Raw genomic sequence first — 19,547 nt, forward strand, 5'->3', positions numbered from 1 at the left:
TAAAACTCCATAAACAAATAATTATAGAAAAAAAATCCCATTTTAAGACCTGGCAACCACCAGAAAATATGTGTTTTGAATTATGTCCTGATTATATAAACTTTTGAACAGAAAACTGGTGAACTTTGCTTTTTCTATGACTGAACATCCCAGCACTGCGTAAAAAAAAAAAGAAGTAAGCTGAAATTGAAGTCGGTCACAAAAATTTGAATATGTGCAGGGAACAATTCAATGCCAAACTCAGACATACAAACTCGTGAAGGGGCAGACAATTTTGCTCTGCAGGTAGAAACTGGCATTTATTGTCGTTTATCCATCATCTTTTTATTTTTTTTTAATCCTCACATCTAAACGTTATTGTGACAAAATGTAATAATAGCAAAAACATTTTATTTCTACAAAGTCTTTTGTGTTGTTAGCTTAATTCAGTATGACACAGATGGAGCCCTGTGGTTTATAGCAGGGCTCCAGTTTAGGTACTGCTCCACTCTACTTTTACCAATGAGATGTCACTGGTTTGAGAGCCTGATCTTTTACCGTTGCAAACAAATATCTGAAATTACACCTGGACGTGTTTTGAACGTCTCTATGAAGAGTACAACAAAGTCAGTTTTAGTTTCAGCACTGCTGCATACACCTGACTTCAGAAGTAAGCGCTGATGGTGAAATATGAATTTCTTAAAAAACAGTTGAGCTACAACAAGTACTTATATTTTACATCTAGAGATTCCACACACACACACAATAATACAGTTTATTAGAATTTGCACTGTGAATTTGTTGGTCAAGTTTGATGTCTTTATTTTTGCAGCATGTGTAAACAATATTAGTCTCCTAATTTAGCTTTTTTTGCATCACAAACACTAAAGGAATGAAATAACAATCAGAGTCAACATAACAAGGCCTTGGACTATGATGTAAGAGCCACACGTGGACACACTCAAAACAAATCCTCTGGATGTTAATCTTACAACACAATCAGCCAATTTATTGTGAATATTTTCCTGACCTTTACACCAAAGTGTACTAAAAAAAACTAATTTGCCATTCTGTGGAAGTTTGCTTTTATTCACCTGTTTGGCACTGTCTTTTTTAAACTTTTTTGTTGTGCATACACACAGAACACATGAGGGGAAAACAAGATTACCAGGGAAGCCTGTGCCATGCAGTGGCTACCCAACTGTGGTCATGGATTACACATGGTCCAGACGTTTTAAACGACAAAGACAAGGGAACAGAACAGCTAAGAAAAATCAGAAAGCAAATATTAATATAAAATCCTTTGTTAAACTTTGGGAGATGGACTGAGGTTGCTTCAGTAGCGTAGTGTGAATAAGGCATAGAACAATGAAGCTGTTTGTTTCTGCTATGCAGACAAGTACAAAAGCCCAACAGCTGACATTGTTGCATCTGGTCCACTGCTGCTGCACCACCACGAGGAGACCTGAGAAACTGTGATGCTCAACTTGGGCTGACTGCTTACTTTCCCACATGCCAAGAATCCTAAACAACAGTAAGCACTTTAAACACACACACACACACACACACACACACACACACACACACATCTCACGCAGACATTTTCTTTGCAGGCATCCCTATGCTCTCTTTCACAGTGAAAACAGGATGTAAACGGATTAATAATGGCATGAAAACAGTCTCAGATTCAACCAGTGAAACTCAGAAAGGGTGTTAATCACTGTAAACACAAGAACTTTGGCGTCACCGTGCTGTGCTGACGTGCGTCACGTGACAGCAAGGTAGAAAATGAGTTCCTAGAGCAGAGTCCTGAGGTTAAAACTTCTGCATGGGGCTCTGTGGAGCGTAGTCGGTCAGAAGAGAAACCATCAGACCCTGAAAGAGAGGCCAGTGGGAGAATAACCCAACAGGTTTCAACTCAGTTTTGCACAACACTGAACGTGAAATCGCCGTGTTTTGACAGATTACTCACCATGATGGTCCATTTCCTATTCTCAGCTTCGGGGAAGACGAGGGAGCGGGGCGAGTAGAACACCTGATCATCCACCTCCTCCATCTTGCGGGGGAGGCAGTGCAGGAAGGTCCAGTCTGGCTTGGCTACACTTCCTGTCTGTAATGGACCAGCACCAAAACATGGAGATAAAACCCTAAACAAGTCACCATAAACGTTTCCTTTTTATTAGCCTGGGTTATTGTCAGACCAAAAGAACTTGGACAGAGCAACATAACATCTGTACGGCTTCTCATCTAAAGTCACCCTGTTTCTTTCTGGGAATAAATATTCGCCTTTCATAAAACTGTATTCCAGGTTCACTTTCAAAGGGCTAAAGGATCGTAATAACTGCTTTGTTTTGGAGACAATCATGTTTTCTACAGTCCTGATCTGCCAACTCTCTGCCTTCTGTGTCCAGAAGTGAGACTAATAATCAGCAGCTACACCCGTACTGATGACAATCGTGATATCAGAACAATGAAATTCAATGAACACTGTATTGACATTAGGAAAATATTGTAATTTGATCTTATCTGATTACAGTTTTGCACAATTTTTCCGTATTTTACCTCCTATTTTAAGAGCAATTCAGTTGGCCCAGATTTTAGTTGATATCACAAAAAATATTGTTATCATGGATGCGCAAAAACGGGATCAACACTGTGGGCCTTTGTCTGTAAACCACACGCCTCTTTACCTGCATTGTAATCTGGTATCCTTGAAAGTCTTTGAGCCTCTTTTTCTTCTCCTCCTCCTGCCCCATGCTGACCCAGGTGTCAGTGACCAGCACATTGCTGCCATGGGCGGCCTCCATCGGATCGGACGTCAGAACAAGTTGGGTTCCGTGCTGAGACACAACAAAGCTTTACTCTTTAAACCCAGACTGAATCTTTCAATCAGAAAAGGACTGTGACACCACAGAGGGTCGCACCTGTTTGGAAAGCCTCTGTGCCTCTTCAGTAACACTCTTTTCTGGCCCATAGCCCTGTGAATGATGGTACAGGTTCTGTTGAAGCGTGGCACGAGGAGACTATAACAAAGACAACTAGCTCAGTAAAAGATGTATTCGTGGATTTAAGACGGAAACCTTGGGTGTAGCAATCTTAAGGTGAACTCCCAGTTTGGCTGCAGTCATCATGAAGGAGTGGAGGACATTGTTCCCATCTCCGATCCAGCTAACCGTTAGTCCACTAAGAGAACCATAATGCTCCTAGAGGAAAGTGCCGGTGATTTAGCAAGTCACGATCACGTACTGGATTAAAACAGCTACAGTATATTGAGTAACAGTGTACCTGCAAGGTGAGGAAGTCTGCCAGAATCTGAATGGGGTGATAGAAGTCAGAGAGACCATTAATGATGGGAATAGAAGCCTCCTTGTCCAGCTCCTCCAGTGTAGAGTGGTGGTACACTCGAGCCAAAACAATATCACAGAGTCCTGAGAGAACCCTGTGGAGAAAATTAAACAACATAACAGACAGTTTAACAAAGAACTAATTTCAAATTGCATCCTTAGGCAATTTATTACTTTCATTTGTTCTCATTTCTTTGTTTGCACCTACAAAAAAATGACATAGTTTGAGAGACATAAAATCGTATTTTTTTCCCCACTTCCCAAAGAGCTATTAGCTAGAAACTTGGCCTATCACAGCATGGTGTGCAGTGTGCCCATAAAAAAGTGGAGGACAAGAGAAGAAGTGACGGCCCTAAAATCTATCTACAGCAGATGAACGGTGTCTGAAAGTGATGTCCTCAAAACAGTCCAGCAAAGACCTGACACAGGACCTGAGAGATGCATCTGGCCCTACAGTCGTAGCATCCACATTTTACCAAAACCGTTCTTAAAGGAAGGGAAACGGAGAGAAAAGGCTGAGGTATGCCAAATGACACAAGAAGTGGACTGAAAATCAGTGGCAACAGGTTTTATGGAGGGATGAATCCTCCCCAGAGCCCACACCTCAACATTACTGAAGCAGTGTGGGATCATCTTGACAGAACATAGAGGCAGCCAACATCCAAAGAAGATCTTTGGAATGTCCTTCAAGAAACCCAAAGAACTATTCCTGAGGAGTACATAAAGAAATCCGGTACTCGTAAGACCCACCTTGCTGTGTCAGTGGAACTCTCGTTCACTCCCAGGTGGATATCCTGTGAGGTAAGGAAACAAGGGTGACCGCCCAACAGAGCAAAACCTGGAGTTATGACAGAAAGGCAACTTTAGTTTCCATAAAAGCCAACTTGAGCTTGCTAAAAAATATTCATTGAAAAACAAACAGAAACATGTACTCGTCGAGGGGGCGTGTGAAGGGGGAAAAGGGAGAGGAAGTTACTATTCAGTGCTTTTTGAAAGGTTTGCACTGAAAGTCGCCTATCAGCAGATCTTTTGTTCCTATGAACAATGGCAGGCACGGACACTATCAGGCCAGCAACCAGCATGAGGATATTTTTGTAAAAGAAGCATCCATGCAGCTCATCTGTCTTACTGAAATGCTGACATATAAAACGGACACCTGTTTCTGTGGACATTCTTGTTCTGGTGCTCCTCTTCTCAAATATCATTGCAATCGACTTTCCTTGGAGAAGAGGCAGATACTGAAATAGAAATGGCTGTTAGCTTCTTTAAACGATCCAACCAAAGGACAAAAATAAAACTCAACAAATGAACACTGACGTTAGGATTCATTACCTTAAGTCAATACCTGTTTTTCATGCTTGATCCGATGCTTGAGGTCACCTGACACCCACAGCAGCCTCTTGATTTCATCCGAGCTGAAATCTTTAAGTGTGAGACAGCTGCGACCTTTTAAATTCACCGAATCAAAGGAAGCCGTTCCGGTGCTGCAAAAGTAACAAAGTGAAGGCACATGCTTTATCTTTAACCCACCAATTATTACAAAACTAGCAGGATTTTGTCATTTCTAAATTAAGTTTTTGTGGATTTTCTTACCCAAATCCTCGTGCCAGGCGGTGATGAGAAGGTTTTAAACATTTTAAAACAAGACTTTTAACTGACAGCAGCCTTGAAGACATTGCAACTCCAAAGAAATCCTAAGAGAGTGCAGTATTGTGTGACTATTTGGCCTGAGAGAAGCAGCTGTCATTTATTGACTGGCCCAAACACATGCTGGGAGAGCTGCCGGCAGCGAGCCGTAATGACGTCACAGCAGGACGACACATGAGGCGTGACTTCTAGCTTTTTGCTGGCTAATATTCACTGCTTTTTGCTGGTTTAATTCATCTTATGCGTTATGTACGATGCAGCACGCGGTCATTTCGTCTTGGTGAAACGTAACAAACCATTTATAAACACGGAACAAAAACGTTTTTCAGGGGCGATTGTGGTTACTAGGCAACAAATTGTAGGCGCTCTGAACTCGAATGTTCCTCGGGGAAGCCGTCAAGAAATACTCCACGTTAAAGCCACTGGGGGTAAAGAGAAAATGTAACATTTTCCATTTCATCCTTCAGGGAAATCGTTAAATTCTGTTTCCATAACCCCTGTGAGTATCTAAGGGCTGCGACTAATTTTAAAGGGACATAGAAAGTTTTTGCCCGTAGATTGATATTTCCGCCCTGATATGCAGAAGGTGGCTTCCGATTTGTCAGCTGAGCTCCAATTAAGGGAGGCAATTTAAAAATTAGTTTTTCCCAGGCTCATTTCATAGTCCATGTTCAGATGAAAACTACAATAATTAGTCATGGGATATCTCTTAGATAGTAAAGACTCCTTAGTTTGCTGTTTGTCACTGTGATTTTGTTTCTTTGAAATGTATGGCAGGACATTTTCTAAAGCAAAGTACAGAGTACCTTACACCAAATCCAGATGAAAAACCACTGCTCTTTGTCTGAATAAATGTGCAGTAAGTCCAAAACGCTCTTTGGGATTTGTGAAACAGTCATTGCATTCACTATGGCTAATAGTTGAAAAATAGAATAATCTTAAAATATATTTTGTTTTAATTTAGGTTTGTTTCGTCAGTCTTTAACAATTAAGCTGTAATTAGACTGTCTCATCAGATATTTTCTAAGCTGATATGTCTACATTTGTCCCCTGTTGTTACCCACATTGGTCGCATGAGAACAGCCGGCTAGCTTTAGCTTATTCCTGGCTGTCTGATCTCTCCCTGATCTACCTGTTAGTCAGCAGGGAGCTGCTCGGTGAGGAGGGTGTGACTGGGGACAACTGCGGAGATGACGGGGCAGGCCGACGTTGACATCCCGGGTGAGAGCACTTCCGATCCCACAGTGCAGACCCTTAGGGTTACAACACTCTCTTTTACTCCCCTGACCCCTCTTATACTAAGGGTTTCCTCACATGTGCTAGGCAAACTTGTTGCTATTTCTGTCAGGTTGCTGCTACTTAAACCGCCTGAGAGCTGACAGCAGGTTGGGGATGGGATTTAGCCGGTGTTAAGTTAGACAACTGCTTTAACTCGGTGACCTGGTTGGTGTGGTATTCCTGGCGTGGCTGCATGGACATGACTCTCACGCTTGTCATCAGAGACAGGAGCCATCTTCACATTTGGAAAGAGCAGTTTCGCTGACAATGTGCCCACCAAATTCTGGTTGAAGAAGGACCATCCAGTGCATGTATCTTGTGGCAGAGAGCACTCAGCTGTAGTGACAGGTACACCCACATCCTGTGTGTGCTCAAACACTCGATTCACAGTTAGTTCAGTGATTAAATGGGATTTATTTTTTTTATTTTTTTTTTTAAATCAAGCCTAAATCTTTGTAATCTCTGTAAATCGTTTTGTAGAAAATGGGAGGTTGCTCATGTTTGGTGGAAATACGTACGGCCAACTGGGGCTTCGATTAAAGCCACCTGCCAATAAACCTGCCTGTGTGAAAGGTATGTTATCATCCACGAGGACCTCTCCTTATCAGTCATGTCTACTGTCATTAAAATGACTAGTTCTACAGTTCTTTGATCAAGGAAACACCAAAAAAACTTACTGATGTCTATAACATCTTAAATAGCTGTGATTGATGTCAGTTTGGCAATCAGTTTAACTGCAAATTGATTCAACTCTTCTTTCTACGTTGACCAAAAAAAGCATCAATAAAGATTTTTTCCTTCGCAGCCTTGAAGTCTGAAAAGGTGAAGCTCGTGGCTTGTGGGAGAGATCACACACTTGTCTGCACATGTAAGGCGCCAAACAAATGATGTCAGCAATTTATTTCCCAGATGCTTCCATGAATACCAACATTAGTCCCTCGTATTTGTTGATACAAGACTGTTTTGTCCATATTCAGTTAAGGGCAGTGTGTACGGTGCTGGTTGTAACCAGGAGGGGCAGCTCGGTCTGGGCCACTGCAAGAACTCTAGGTCCTTTCAGCTCCTGCAGCCCTTCTGTGCGCGCACGCCCATCCAGATGCTCTCCGCGGGACACAGCACTTCAGCTGCCTTAACAGGTCTGAGCGGTGATGGTGTTCGTCTGCTCCCCAAACGGTACACATGCGTGCAATGTTTGATTTTCTCCACTCTGTGTTGGTAGAAGACGGAAGGCTGTTCATGTGGGGAGACAATTCTGTGGGTCAGATTGGTTTGGGGAACGAGTTGTTCGCGGCTGAGCCCAGAGAGGTGAAAGTTGGGGAGGCAGTGATGTGGGTCTCCTGTGGTCATCGCCACTCAGCGTTCGTCACAGGTATAACACTGTAGCCAAGAGACACTCTCCCAGATGGCATGTTAACTCAACCAGGCATTTGTATACCATTCATGTCATTTATGTTGCTGTGAATATTATGCCCCAGCACATGGGGACCTTTACACGTTTGGTGAGAGTGCGAATGGAAGACTTGGTCTCCAGGTGGTGCAGCTGGCCAATCACAGAGTCCCTCAGCGGGTGCAAGGCATTCTGGGTCATGTCGCTCAGGTGTGCTGTGGAAGGGAGCACACTGTGGCGCTTACAGGTATGCTAACAGCGGAGAACATTTACTCCATTCATTTTCATTAGGCTGTAACTCTGTGGTGGAACAAGTGTCCGGAGCATTTCGTCAAAAAAAGTATTGGTCTCATGACATTAAGGTAACACAAGAGAATTAGGCATGATTTTTCACTTAGTGGGAACCAGCGGAGGGATGTAACTCCACTGTCATGGAAACAAATCTCTGTGTGAGCCCTGAACATGTACGGCCGCACGCATGAATTTATTGTCACATCGATGAGGCCGCGAAGACCAATCAAAAGCCCACAAAAATGCCAAATGATTGTTTTTTGCAAAACGGTGTTGTGTGGGGGGGCTGCACGGTGGTGTGGTGGTGAGCACTGTCGCCTCACAGCAAGAGGGTTCCAGGTTCAACTCCAGCTGGGGCCTTTCTGTGTGGAGTTTGCATGTTCTCCCCGTGTATGCGTTGGTTCTCTCCGGGTACTCCGGCTTCCTCCCACCGTCCAAAAAACAAGCATGTTAGGTTAATTGGTGTCTCTAAAAATCCTCCTAAGGAGTGAGTGTGAGCATGTGTGTGGTTGTTTGTCTCTGTGTGGCCCTGTGATGCACTGGCGGCCTGTCCAGAGTATAGAAAATGGATGGATGGGTGTTGTGCGGGGCCTGAAACCAAAGCTGTGAACTGTGGCATCTCTCGAGCTGTTGATGACAAAAGTCAACGTACTTCAAAATGAGTTTCAGCATAGTTGTAAATGGACTGTACTTGTATAGCGCTTTTCTTGTCTAGCTGACCACTCAAAGCGCTTCTAACTACACCCATTCACACACACTCATACACCACATCTACATCTATACATTGTAATCATTCATACACTAATTATTCACCAATGGATGCATCGGTAGGCAACGTGGGGTTCAGTGTCTTGCCCAAGGACACTTCGACATGTAGCCTGGGGAGGCTGGAGTCGAACCACCGACCTTCCGTTTGGTGGGCAACTGCTCTTCCTACTGAGCCCTGTGAGGTCCACATACTTCTCTGGTGTTGCTTTAATGTACTCGAGGGCAGGGAAGCGTACAAAAGTCAAATGTTTAAAGCGCTGTTGTGAGTAATGCTGGTTTTAAATCAACCAAATCTTTAGGTTTTCCAGAAAAATCCAAAGTTTTTTTGGAATGTACAGCCGTGGCTGATGATGACAACTGTCCGCATCAGTCCGTCTGTTTTTTCTCCCGTGCCAGGAGAGGACGTGTACACGTTCGGCAGGGGCCAGTACGGTCAGCTGGGCCACGGAACATTTGTGTTTGAGGTCCGTTTGCCGAAACCGCTGGAGCACTTTCATAACAGCAGAATCCGACACGTCGCCTGCGGAGAGAACCACACCGCTGTGATCACAGGTGAGCCAATCGTTGAAAATCACTCCTGGCATAGTTCAAAACAGTTTGCTCCTGAACCTTTGCTGTTGTGCGTGTGTTTTTCATGAAAATGCGTGTATCAGAAATCACTCACGCACAGAGCACAGTGTGTTTTTATGGATGGGTTTAAATTACAACCTTTTGTCTTGCGCATAGTTGTTCAGATTCAGGCGGGAATCTGCTTTGCTCTTTCTTTAGCCTGGAAAGAAAATATGAATAAAAAAAAAATGTTGCTGTCTTTCAGATCATTTTTGTCAATAAGACTTAAGAAATTACTAATTTGATGAATAATGATGAATAAGGAATTCGGAACTGAATATATAATCTTCAAACGTTTAGTTTCAGATGAAAACTCAGTGATATTTGACTTGAAATTCAGTTACAATGACAGGTTGGCGTTCTATTCGTCTGAGGGATCATAACCAGACACTGCTTGTTTAATGATTTACTATTAGATACAACTACAGAGTGATCAGAAATTTCCATTCATGGAGTTTTAGTCCACTGACTTATCAATTTATCGGCTAATTCTTTAGCAGGACATAATAAATCCTTAGTATTGCTTCACTATTCATATATTTGCGGTTACATTATGTGCAGTGGAATGCCGGATGACTCTGTAACAGCTGTGCAAAATACTAGTGAGAAATAAAGTATATTTACAATATCGTATACGATTATGAAAACATGCTTCTGTATATTCTCTCTTTTTGAGCTGCTGACCATCTTTTGCTTTCATCTCATGCGTTCCTCAGAGACCGGGCTGCTCTACACGTTTGGCGATGGCCGTTACGGGAAGCTGGGGTTGGGGGAGGAAAACTTCACCAACCAGTTCAGCCCGACTCTTTGCAAACGTTTCCTCCGGCACAGTGTTCAGTCCGTAAGTGAAGGAGTTGAAAGCGTAGCGGTGGGCCGGGCCGTTTCTCCTGTTTTGGGTCTCTTATAGAGAAGCTAAAGGTCTTAAAAAAAAGACTTGAAATGCAAACAGGCTTCGAGATCTTTGGGAAAACCTTTTGCCTGCAGTTAAGAGCTACAAGTAAACACCATTCTTCGTACTCCTACAAGCCACAAGTGTGACCAGTCTGACAGGGAGCTCTCTCCTCCTTTTCATCCTCGAGTTTGTGTTTCTTCAGATCGTTGACTCGCAATGAACAATTCTCATATTTAGTAGAGAGAGGCCCTGCTTTAACCCGCCTTGTGTGCATGTTAGTCAGTCCACTTGTTACTCGCCTTGTCCTGCATGTCTGAAGGTAAGTGAGTAAAGAAAAAGGTAAAAGTAAGTGCAACTGAGTGCACGGGAAAAAAAATAAGTTGTTTTTCTTTGGGGTGTGTCCTCTGATGTTTAGGTATCCTGTGGCGGTCATCACATGCTTGTCCTGGCTGCTCCCAGACCACCAAAGAGCCAAGACGTTGTGCCAGAGAAGGATGTCGCAATCACCGATGACTCCTTGGAGTCAAATCGTGAAGAAATTCTATTAACAGACTCGCTCATTGATCCGGCTTCAGTGGTCCCATTATCCGCACTTGCCGCTCGAGCCCGCCACAGAGAAAAAGTGAGAGCCTTCGCTTCAGTACCGATTTTCCAAACATCACGTCCTTACGAGACATGCGTGACTAGATCACTATTAATCTCCAATACTCTGTGCGCAGAACTTCAACAGATATATCCACATATCTCCAAGTTATTTTAGAAAAACAAAACATTGAATTCTGCCTCCACAGAAAGACTTTTGTGTGGGCTGTTTGGAGATTTTCAGTTTCAGTAGGTGTCGTCTGATCTGAAATATCTCAAATCTCAAAAGAAAAAGTGTTAAATTTTAAAACAAAGGGTTATCATGAAAAGAATGTCCTCTAAATTCATATAGATGTTATTTCAAGGATTAGGCGTAACGTGTTTTCTGCTACTTTTCTGGGTCTGTAATACCATAAAATAATTAACTGTACTGTTTGTAGTTATATATAATTGATCATATCACATTCAGTTCTTGAGAAAGTGTTGAATTGAACTTGCAGAGACCCTGGAAATATTTGTCCTCTTTACTTTTGATGATTGTAGTTTAACTCCAGCAGGGAGCAGTGTTGCACCATTTAGGATTTCTGATGCAGTACCACCAATGAGCTGGTTGAGAGAGCTGCTGAGATGCATTTCAACCCCTTCATTTAGGGATCTTGTCTCTTGTCTTTCAGACGAGTTCTGTGGAGCTGTTTGGGAAAATGTTTCAGAACCTCCCGGGTCTTAATTCTGGCTTCCTCGACACGTCTTGGCAAACGTCCAGAAATATCCAAACCCTGAAAACGCTCTCAAAGGATGCTACGACCCCCACGCCAACCCCCGAACCACAGTCGGAGGCAACATCAAGCCCCTTTTCTTCCCCCCGATCTCTGTCCATATCCCTTCGGAGTCCAGCTTTGTCCTCTAAGCCTTCAAGCCCACATTCACGGTCATCATACACACGGCAGAGGAAAGCCTCCCCCGCCGCTTCCACTAAATCCAAACCCAAAGCGGTGCCTTCCCCCTTACTTTCCCCCAAATCTATAGCGAAATACAAACCTAACGTTCCTGCTTCTACTAAAAAAATGTCAAAAAATAGAGCACACCAAGCAGCAACCACTGAAAAAGCCTTAAGTGACAGACTTTCTCCTTCAACACCTAAAGCGCCCTGCAGCCCAACTAGACTCCCTACTCGTGTTTTTAGTCAAGATCTCAGTGAGGAAGAAGGTCCAACCTCAACACAAACAGGTACGTTATACAGGCGAACATACAATCTGTTGTGGAGAACATTTAGTATTTAGGGTGCCGCAGTTTAACAAAGCCTTGTCTATTCTTTCAGAGGGAGGAACATTTAAGAGACAACTGGTTGCTCTAGATGTGGAAGAGGAAGGAGTCGACACTGACTTTTTGCCATATACGGTAAGAGAGGGGATTTCTAATAGCTTGTGCAATGGTGTCACTGTGATAGAGGAGATAAATGCAGTGTACCATGCACAGCCATTAAGCTACAGCCTGTTGAGTGTTCTTTTCCTCGGAAAGGCTTCTTCTTTCTGGTCTAGATTATAAGCACTTCAGGGCAGGATGTAGCAACGTCGAGCACTCACTGACTTTTCCACGAAATGTGCATACCTCAGCATACATACTGTATGTGTGTGCGTTCCTGAAAGCGTGTGTGTGTGTGTGGGGGGGATTTTCCACTTGGTATTACACTGAAGAGAAATATTAAATTTAACTTTGGTTTCTCCGTTTTCTCCATCAATTTCCCCTTTCCAAGAATGTCCTGTAATAGATCTCCCGATGGCAGATTCAGGTATTTGGATAGCGTCAGTCAGCATGCAAACGTGCTCGGGCTCTCGACCTCACATACACAAACACGCGTGCAGATTATACACACATGCAGCGCTTTGAAAAAGCTGGCAGGAATCTCGCCACATCTCATCAGTGTTTCCACAGCCAACGATGAAGCCAGCAGCCTTATGTATGCTCATACATGCAGTGTTTCAGTACGACAGATAAATAATACCTTGAGAGGTACAGAGCTTGATGGTTGAGCCCCTTATGGTGTTAGAGTTACCTGAATATAATGGCATAATTGGGTAACTACTCACAGACCCCAAAGTAATACCGGTTCAGATGGGAAAATGAGGATTCCTCATCCTTTCTTCATCATAGCTTTGATTTTCTTTATCTCCCACCTACATCTGATTATTGAGCTCTTGATGACTGATTTGTTCCATGAGCTCACGATGATTTAATGGTGTCACCATTAAACGCAGCGCACTCTTTGTTGCTTTTCATCGGCTTTAAGGTCATTCATATAACAGTTTCAAACTGTGGCGTACAAAATGTATCAAAGTATGCTTAAACGTGATGGTTAGATCTAAAACATACACAGGCAATGGAGTTTCTTCTCTGTAAAAGTGTTTGTAATTGTATTCCAAATATTACATATGTGATACAAATCAGGTTGGTCAGATGATCTGTGCTGCTTCCCTTTTACAAGACAGCATTGCCCTGCATATGACCCTTTTCTCGCCTGCTTTTCTTTTTCTCTTTACATCTTACTCGAGCTCTATGTGATGTCTTGCAGGAAAACAAAGGGGGCAGAGCTCTTAGACGATCTGCGAGAGAGCCAGAGTCGTATGCAGAAAGGATCCAACCCAGTGGGGAGAGAGAAGAAAACTCTCTTAAAGCCTTACCGACCGAGCTCCTGACAGGCTCCGGCTCCATGAAGACAAACGTGTCTGTTCTGAAGGGAAGGAAGAAAACCCACAGTGTCACATCGGACGGCCAAGAGAGCATTACTGAGGAGTCTGAGAAAATCAAAGCTCCAGAAGACAGAAAAGCTCGAAAAGGGGTCCCCAGTTTTAAACCAACAAAACACGACCGGAGCAAACTGTCAGAATATAATCCAGAAAAACAACAATCTGTCCAAAAGATGACGAATGAATTGAAGGAAAATAACAGGAAAAACACGAGCGAGAGTAAAAGGAACAAAGATAATGTGACAGTCAGCACTTTTAAGAAAGATTTGATAGAGCCTCCAAAAACAGAGAAAATGCTGTCATCAGCTTTAGACAAGACATTGCCTGTCCTAAAGGTTACGGACGGAAATGAAACAATAAGTTCAACATCCACTGAAAATGCCTCAAAGGACGACACGGTAATCCAGAGTAACAACACTGAGGTAAAACCTGTTAAAGTGGAGATGCCACAGAAGACACAGAGAGACAAATCAACCCCAACAAAGGAAAAGAACAAGGTGAAAGCTGCACAGGGAAAAAGTCAAAGCACTCCTCTGGTTGTTAAATCTCTACCAGTACAAAAAGAAGGTAGAGCCATTACCACACTGTCTCAGGTTGAAACTAAGAAACCTTCAAGTGTTAAATCTACACCTGTGAAAGTTAAAGGTAAACCTCAAAGGCTCAAACCCAAACCAGACAAAGGTCAAATGAAAAGCGCGGAAAATACTTCCACTGAAAGTAGGAGCATTGAACAAGTTGAGGAAAGTGAGCTCCAACTTGCAGTGAACACAGCCCGAGAAATGTCTGGGAGAAATACAGACAATTGGAAATTAGTTAAAGCAAAAAACAAAGATAAGGGTCAAGAACCTGTAACCAAAATGAGCTCCAAGACAAAACCAGGGGAAGAAGAAGAAGGAGTGGATTCAAAACATAACACAAAGGGCAAGCCGAGGCAGAAGAAGACCGAAGCTGCCAGCCTGCTGTCATTACAGCACGATACACCTGAAGTTTTATCTGATGCCAATTCCTCACAAAGCCCAAAGACAATGGAAGTGCTTTCTGTCGACAGGGTAAAATCCCTGCAAGCCTCTGAACTTGTTAGTGCAGATTTATCTGCATCTGAAGCAGACAGTCAGGAAACTCAGGCCCTGAAAGAGGAAAAACCAAAGTGGGAGGAATTTCTTAGCAATGCAGCATCTCTCATTCCTGCTGTTGGGATGGCAGGTGCAGCTGTTGGGCTCCTCAGTGAGGCAGTGACTAGTGTGGGGGGTTTCCAGTCTGACAGCGACAAAAGTACCTCAACAGGGCCGAAAACACCCCTTAAAGCCAGACATTTCACGAAGCAGACTGCAGTTACGCAGCCTTCCTTTTCCTCCACATTGTCACATTTTACTTCGACTGAAATGGAAGACAGCACACAGAGAGACGCTCAAGTCAGCATCCAGTCAGAGTCGGGAAACACTGCCCAAGAAGAAGATTGTAGTGACATCACCCATGAGCCGTCAGAAGAAGGAGCAGTGAAAAGTGTCACATCTGAGCAGATCACGAGTGAAGGCACGGAAACTTCCCAAAAAGAAGGCGGAGGAGAGGACGAAGATGAGAAAACCTTTAAAGACTCTGAAGAGGACGCGGGTAACAAGGCAGATGAAACAAATACTGAGGCTGAGGAACAGAAGGAGGATGAAGAGGGAGAAAGTGGAAGTGATGTGGCAAACAATAAAAAGAGTGAGGGTAGTGAAAGTGTCCGTGGCATGGAGGCTGTAGAGGAGAGTAATTCTGGAGAAGGTGGCGATGGTGAGGAAGACCAAGATACTAAATCTGAGGAAGAGGAGAGTAAAGGGACAAGCTCTTCTACTGGGGAGGAAGATGAAGGAAGTGATAAAAGTGATGCTACAGAAGCCGAAGGGGAGGAAGAAGAAATCAGTGCGGAAACAAGCGAAGGACTGAGCAACTCTGGAGTAAGTGAAGCAGCAGAGGAAGAGGAAGGTGAAAGTGAAGAGGCAAGTAAAGAAGAAGAGGAAGACAGTGAGGACGAAGAAGATGAAAACAAGAGTGAAACCTCGGAGGAGGACAAAGAGGACAGTGACACTGCAGAATCTGCGAAAAGTGAGGAAGAAATGGACTCTGCAGAAGAGGAAGAAGACGAAACCGAGGAGCAACAAAATAAGGCCACCTCAGGAAGTGAAGATGAGGAAAAACAGTCAGAGGAAGATGAAGAGTCAGAGGACAGTGAAGGAGATGAAGATGAAAATGCTGACTCTCAGGAAGAGGAAGATGAAAAAAGCGGGTCAGAAAATGAAGAGGAGGGAGAGAAAGAAGAGTCTGCAGATGATGCAGAATCTCAAAATGAGGCTACAGAGGATGAAGACAATGAAGAGGGAGAGGAGAGTGAAGCTGAGGGAGAGACCACAGATGAAGAAGAAAAGGAGGCGGAGGAAGATGTAGAGGAAGAAGAGGATACAGAGGAAAGGAGTGAAAGTGAAGAGGGTGGTGGTGAAGAGGAAGATGAGGAAAATGAAGATACAGAGACAGGACCAGAAAATCAAGAAGAGGAGGAACAAACTGAAAGCAAAAGTGAAGAAAGTGGTGATGAGGAGGTTGAGGAAGATACAAATGAAGGGGAAGATGAAGAGAATGAAGAAGAAGAAAGCACGGAAAAGGAAATGGAGAGTGAGGATGAGGAAGGGGCTGAGGATGAGGATAAAAAGGGAGGTAATGAGGAAGAAGAGGAAGGAGATGAGGAACAAGATGAAGGGGAGGAGGGTGAAAATGGAGGTAATGAGGAAGAAGAGGAAGGAGAAGAAGAAAATGAAGATGAGGAAGAAGATGAGGAACAAGATGAAGGGGAGGAGGAAGAAGAGGAAGGAGATGAGGAACAAGATGAAGGGGAGGAGGATGAAAAGGGAGGTAATGAGGAAGAAGAGGAAGGAGAAGAAGAAAATAAGGAAGAGGAAGAAGATGAGGAACAAGATGAAGGGGAGGAGGAAGAAGAGGAAGGAGATGAGGATGAAAAGGGAGGTAATGAGGAAGAAGAAGAAGGAGAAGAAGAAAATAAGGAAGAGGAAGAAGATGAGGAACAAGATGAAGGGGAGGAGGAAGAAGAGGAAGGAGATGAGGATGAAAAGGGAGGTAATGAGGAAGAAGAAGAAGAAATTGAAGATGAGGAAGGAGATGAGGAACAAGATGAAGGGGAGGAGGAAGAAGAGGAAGGAGATGAGGATGAAAAGGGAGGTAATGAGGAAGAAGAGGAAGGAGAAGAAGAAACTGAAAATGAGGAAGGAGATGAGGAACAAGATGAAGGGGAGGAGGAAGAAGAGGAAGGAGATGAGGATGAAAAGGGAGGTAATGAGGAAGAAGAGGAAGGAGAAGAAGAAAATGAAGATGAGGAACAAGATGAAGCAGAGGAGGATGAAAAGGGAGGTAACGAGGAAAAGGATGGGGAACAGGAGGAAGAAGTTGAAGAGGAAGAAGAGGAAGAGGAAGGAGACAAAGAAGAGGAGGAGGAAAAAGGAAAAGAGGAAGAAGAGGAAGGAGAGGAGGAGGAAGAGGAGGGAGATGAAGAAGAGGAGGAAAAGGAAGGAAAAGAGGAAGAAGGTGAAGGAGAGGAGGAGGAAGAGGAGGGAGATGAAGAAGAGGAGGAAGGAGATGACGAAGAAGAGGAGGAGAGGAAAAAAATAAAATCAACAAAAACAAAAGAAGAAGACAAAAAGAAGTCCTCCCCTAAAGCTGCTCCTTCAGACAGAAAAGACGAACAACAGATGGAGGCCCCCAAACCAGCACCGAGGACGAAGCAGACGGCTGCAGGGAAACAAGATGGCTCCCAGCAGTTCTGGAACGATGTGCTGCCTCAGTACCTGGACCTGCAGTGACCTGCTGAACACACGCTCGTCCTGAGGCCAAACGAGCAGAAGTAGACAGTTAGTTTGTGAACTGGTGTTTTGAAGCCTTGAGCTCAGCAGTCTGTTGTTTCCATTTGGACTTTTAACCTTATAAAGTCCTTCTCTTCGTTTGGTATAGCCCAATCTTTTGGGCATACTGCATCTCATTATAGCGTCGTACTTGAAATCAGATTGGATCAAAAATGTACAACTTCCAGACCCAACATCTATTTAGTTAGAGAATTCTTTTCAAATGAGACCACCAGCACACTGATCCAAATAACGGAATCTAGCTGAGGACACCATAATGACTAATGGGAGGAACTGGACTTAGTGTTTTATGAAAGAATTTGCTGCTTTTAGACGCTTTGAAGCCACGAGTAGCCTTGCACTTGTATGGCTTTGCTTGGATTCCAGATGACCAAAGGCCTTTTCACACCAGTGCTTTGACACCCTGCTGCCAAGTACTGGAGCCACACATCTATAAGAGGAGCGCTCATTTCAGCAAACATTACATTGTTTGCCCTAAAGTCCCTGATGCTGGGACAGAAAGCGAATCGGTCCCTCGTAAATCGTAATGGATTGTGACGTTTTGGTGCACAATTGTCAAAAAAAGCATTTCACGGATCCTGATGAAACAAAACAAAAAGTCCAACCTGTTCCAAAAGCTTTAATGACGGACAAAAGCTTCGGAGTGTAAATATGTATGACAGTGGTCGTGTAATATTTTTGTACATGTGACAACATCAGAAGACTGAGACAGATTTGTTGTGCAGAGGCCTTATGTCCTTTTAATGTTTGTTTGAAAAAAAAAAAAAACCTATCTGTTGGTCACACTCAACTAAAGGATAGTTTCAAGCATCAGTCTGATGTTGAAGTCGTGAGCAGAGCATCAGGTTAACAATTCCTCCCAAACCAGCGTTGTGGATGTCTTTTTAGCTGCTGCTGTAACTGCTCCACCGGGCTCTACAGCTGCCTTCTGTTCCCAAAAACTATCCCCAGGTGACTGAAAAAAGGTTGGACTTATGGTGGATTTCTCAAATAAATAGTGTGCATCGTTCACATTTCTCTTTAATTACCCACAGTTCACTTCCACTGCTTCTGTTGGAGGCAGATGTAGTCGTCGTCCGCGTTAAATGGGCGGTGATTGGACAGGGGAGCAGATTTAAGGGCACTTTCATGAGATTTGTTGCCAAAACAAAAAGGAACATCACAAGTCATTTCCTTTCAAAGTGTCCATGGGATCAGAAGTGTGAATAGCAATGAAGACGTAAAGGTCTTATCAACATTTTAACAAGCACCAGCATGTTTCATGAATACATCTCTGCCTAGATATGATATAAATCATAGTCCATGTTTGAAATGTTAATTTCCCCATTGTGGGACAATAAAGGGAAATCTAATCTAATCTAATCTACATCGCTGCAGCATCCAGCCGCCTTCAGGGTGAGAGAAATCTGCATAGAGTTGGTTCTTAGTGTTCGGGTTAGAGGAGCTCTTTTGGACTGAATCAAAAGCACAACTCTGAACTGCTTTGAAACCCTCCAAAATACACCAGCCAAGTGTAAACAGCAGTTGAACCTACCGTTTCTATCATAAACACTGGAAATCCCAAATCACTGGCCGTAGCCACACCACATCAAAGTGTCGCACGGATCCGAGTGAGCAAAGGTGGGAGCAGTTCACAGTTTCCTCACCTGACCCGATGCAACATTCCAGCCAAAGCAGGTGGAGCAGTTGGCTGAACTCCCATCTAAATTGCAGCTCTGGAGATCCTCTCGCAGTCGTTTCACCTCACGCAACCCTTTCCCGTTTCCTGTCGGGACGAGGAGCATGCGACGCCCCCACTCAGCCTTTTATCTGTGTGCAGATTCATGTGTGTGTGTGTTTTTTTATACGATCACAATGGCCATCTACAGAAGTTTTCATGTGAAACGACGCACAGTTCTGCCACCTTCAGAGTGGTGTTGCTTGGAAACGACTCGGGTCCAACTTGACTGCCTGTAGAAATGTTCGAGAAACTTAAAATGTGTGTGAGTATCTTTCCGCTGTGCACCACCACTGTCTCTGTGATAATGACTTGAACCAAAAAAGGGCAAATAAAGCAAAAGCAAAAAAAAAAAAAAAAGTGACATGACTGTAGATAGATAAAACACACAATGCTGTCAC

At 43.6% G+C, this 19,547-nt stretch overlaps 2 protein-coding genes across 2 annotated transcripts; one reads left to right on the plus strand and one right to left on the minus strand.

Annotated features, from left to right (window-relative positions):
- Positions 1–410: 410 nt before the first annotated feature.
- otc (ornithine transcarbamylase) lies at positions 411–7,164 on the minus strand. The gene is made up of 10 exons (XM_075479426.1): positions 4,917–7,164; positions 4,669–4,807; positions 4,480–4,561; positions 4,074–4,161; positions 3,265–3,418; positions 3,060–3,182; positions 2,904–2,957; positions 2,670–2,819; positions 1,952–2,089; positions 411–1,854 (listed from the first exon to the last, which is right to left on the minus strand). Exons 1-10 carry the CDS (start codon positions 4,997–4,999, stop codon positions 1,795–1,797), a joined length of 1,071 nt encoding a protein of 356 aa, XP_075335541.1. The 5' UTR covers positions 5,000–7,164; the 3' UTR covers positions 411–1,794.
- On the plus strand, positions 6,161–19,313 carry rpgra (retinitis pigmentosa GTPase regulator a). The gene is made up of 13 exons (XM_075478507.1): positions 6,161–6,191; positions 6,471–6,596; positions 6,729–6,821; positions 7,054–7,116; positions 7,226–7,384; positions 7,468–7,617; positions 7,724–7,882; positions 9,091–9,246; positions 10,020–10,144; positions 10,611–10,817; positions 11,452–12,004; positions 12,096–12,175; positions 13,347–19,313. The coding sequence occupies exons 1-13, from the start codon at positions 6,161–6,163 to the stop codon at positions 17,367–17,369; spliced, it is 5,925 nt and encodes a 1,974-aa protein (XP_075334622.1). The 3' UTR covers positions 17,370–19,313.
- Positions 19,314–19,547: the final 234 nt, after the last annotated feature.

Source organism: Odontesthes bonariensis, chromosome 12, assembly GCF_027942865.1.
Source record: "Odontesthes bonariensis isolate fOdoBon6 chromosome 12, fOdoBon6.hap1, whole genome shotgun sequence".
In the NCBI taxonomy this organism is placed as follows: domain Eukaryota; kingdom Metazoa; phylum Chordata; class Actinopteri; order Atheriniformes; family Atherinopsidae; genus Odontesthes; species Odontesthes bonariensis.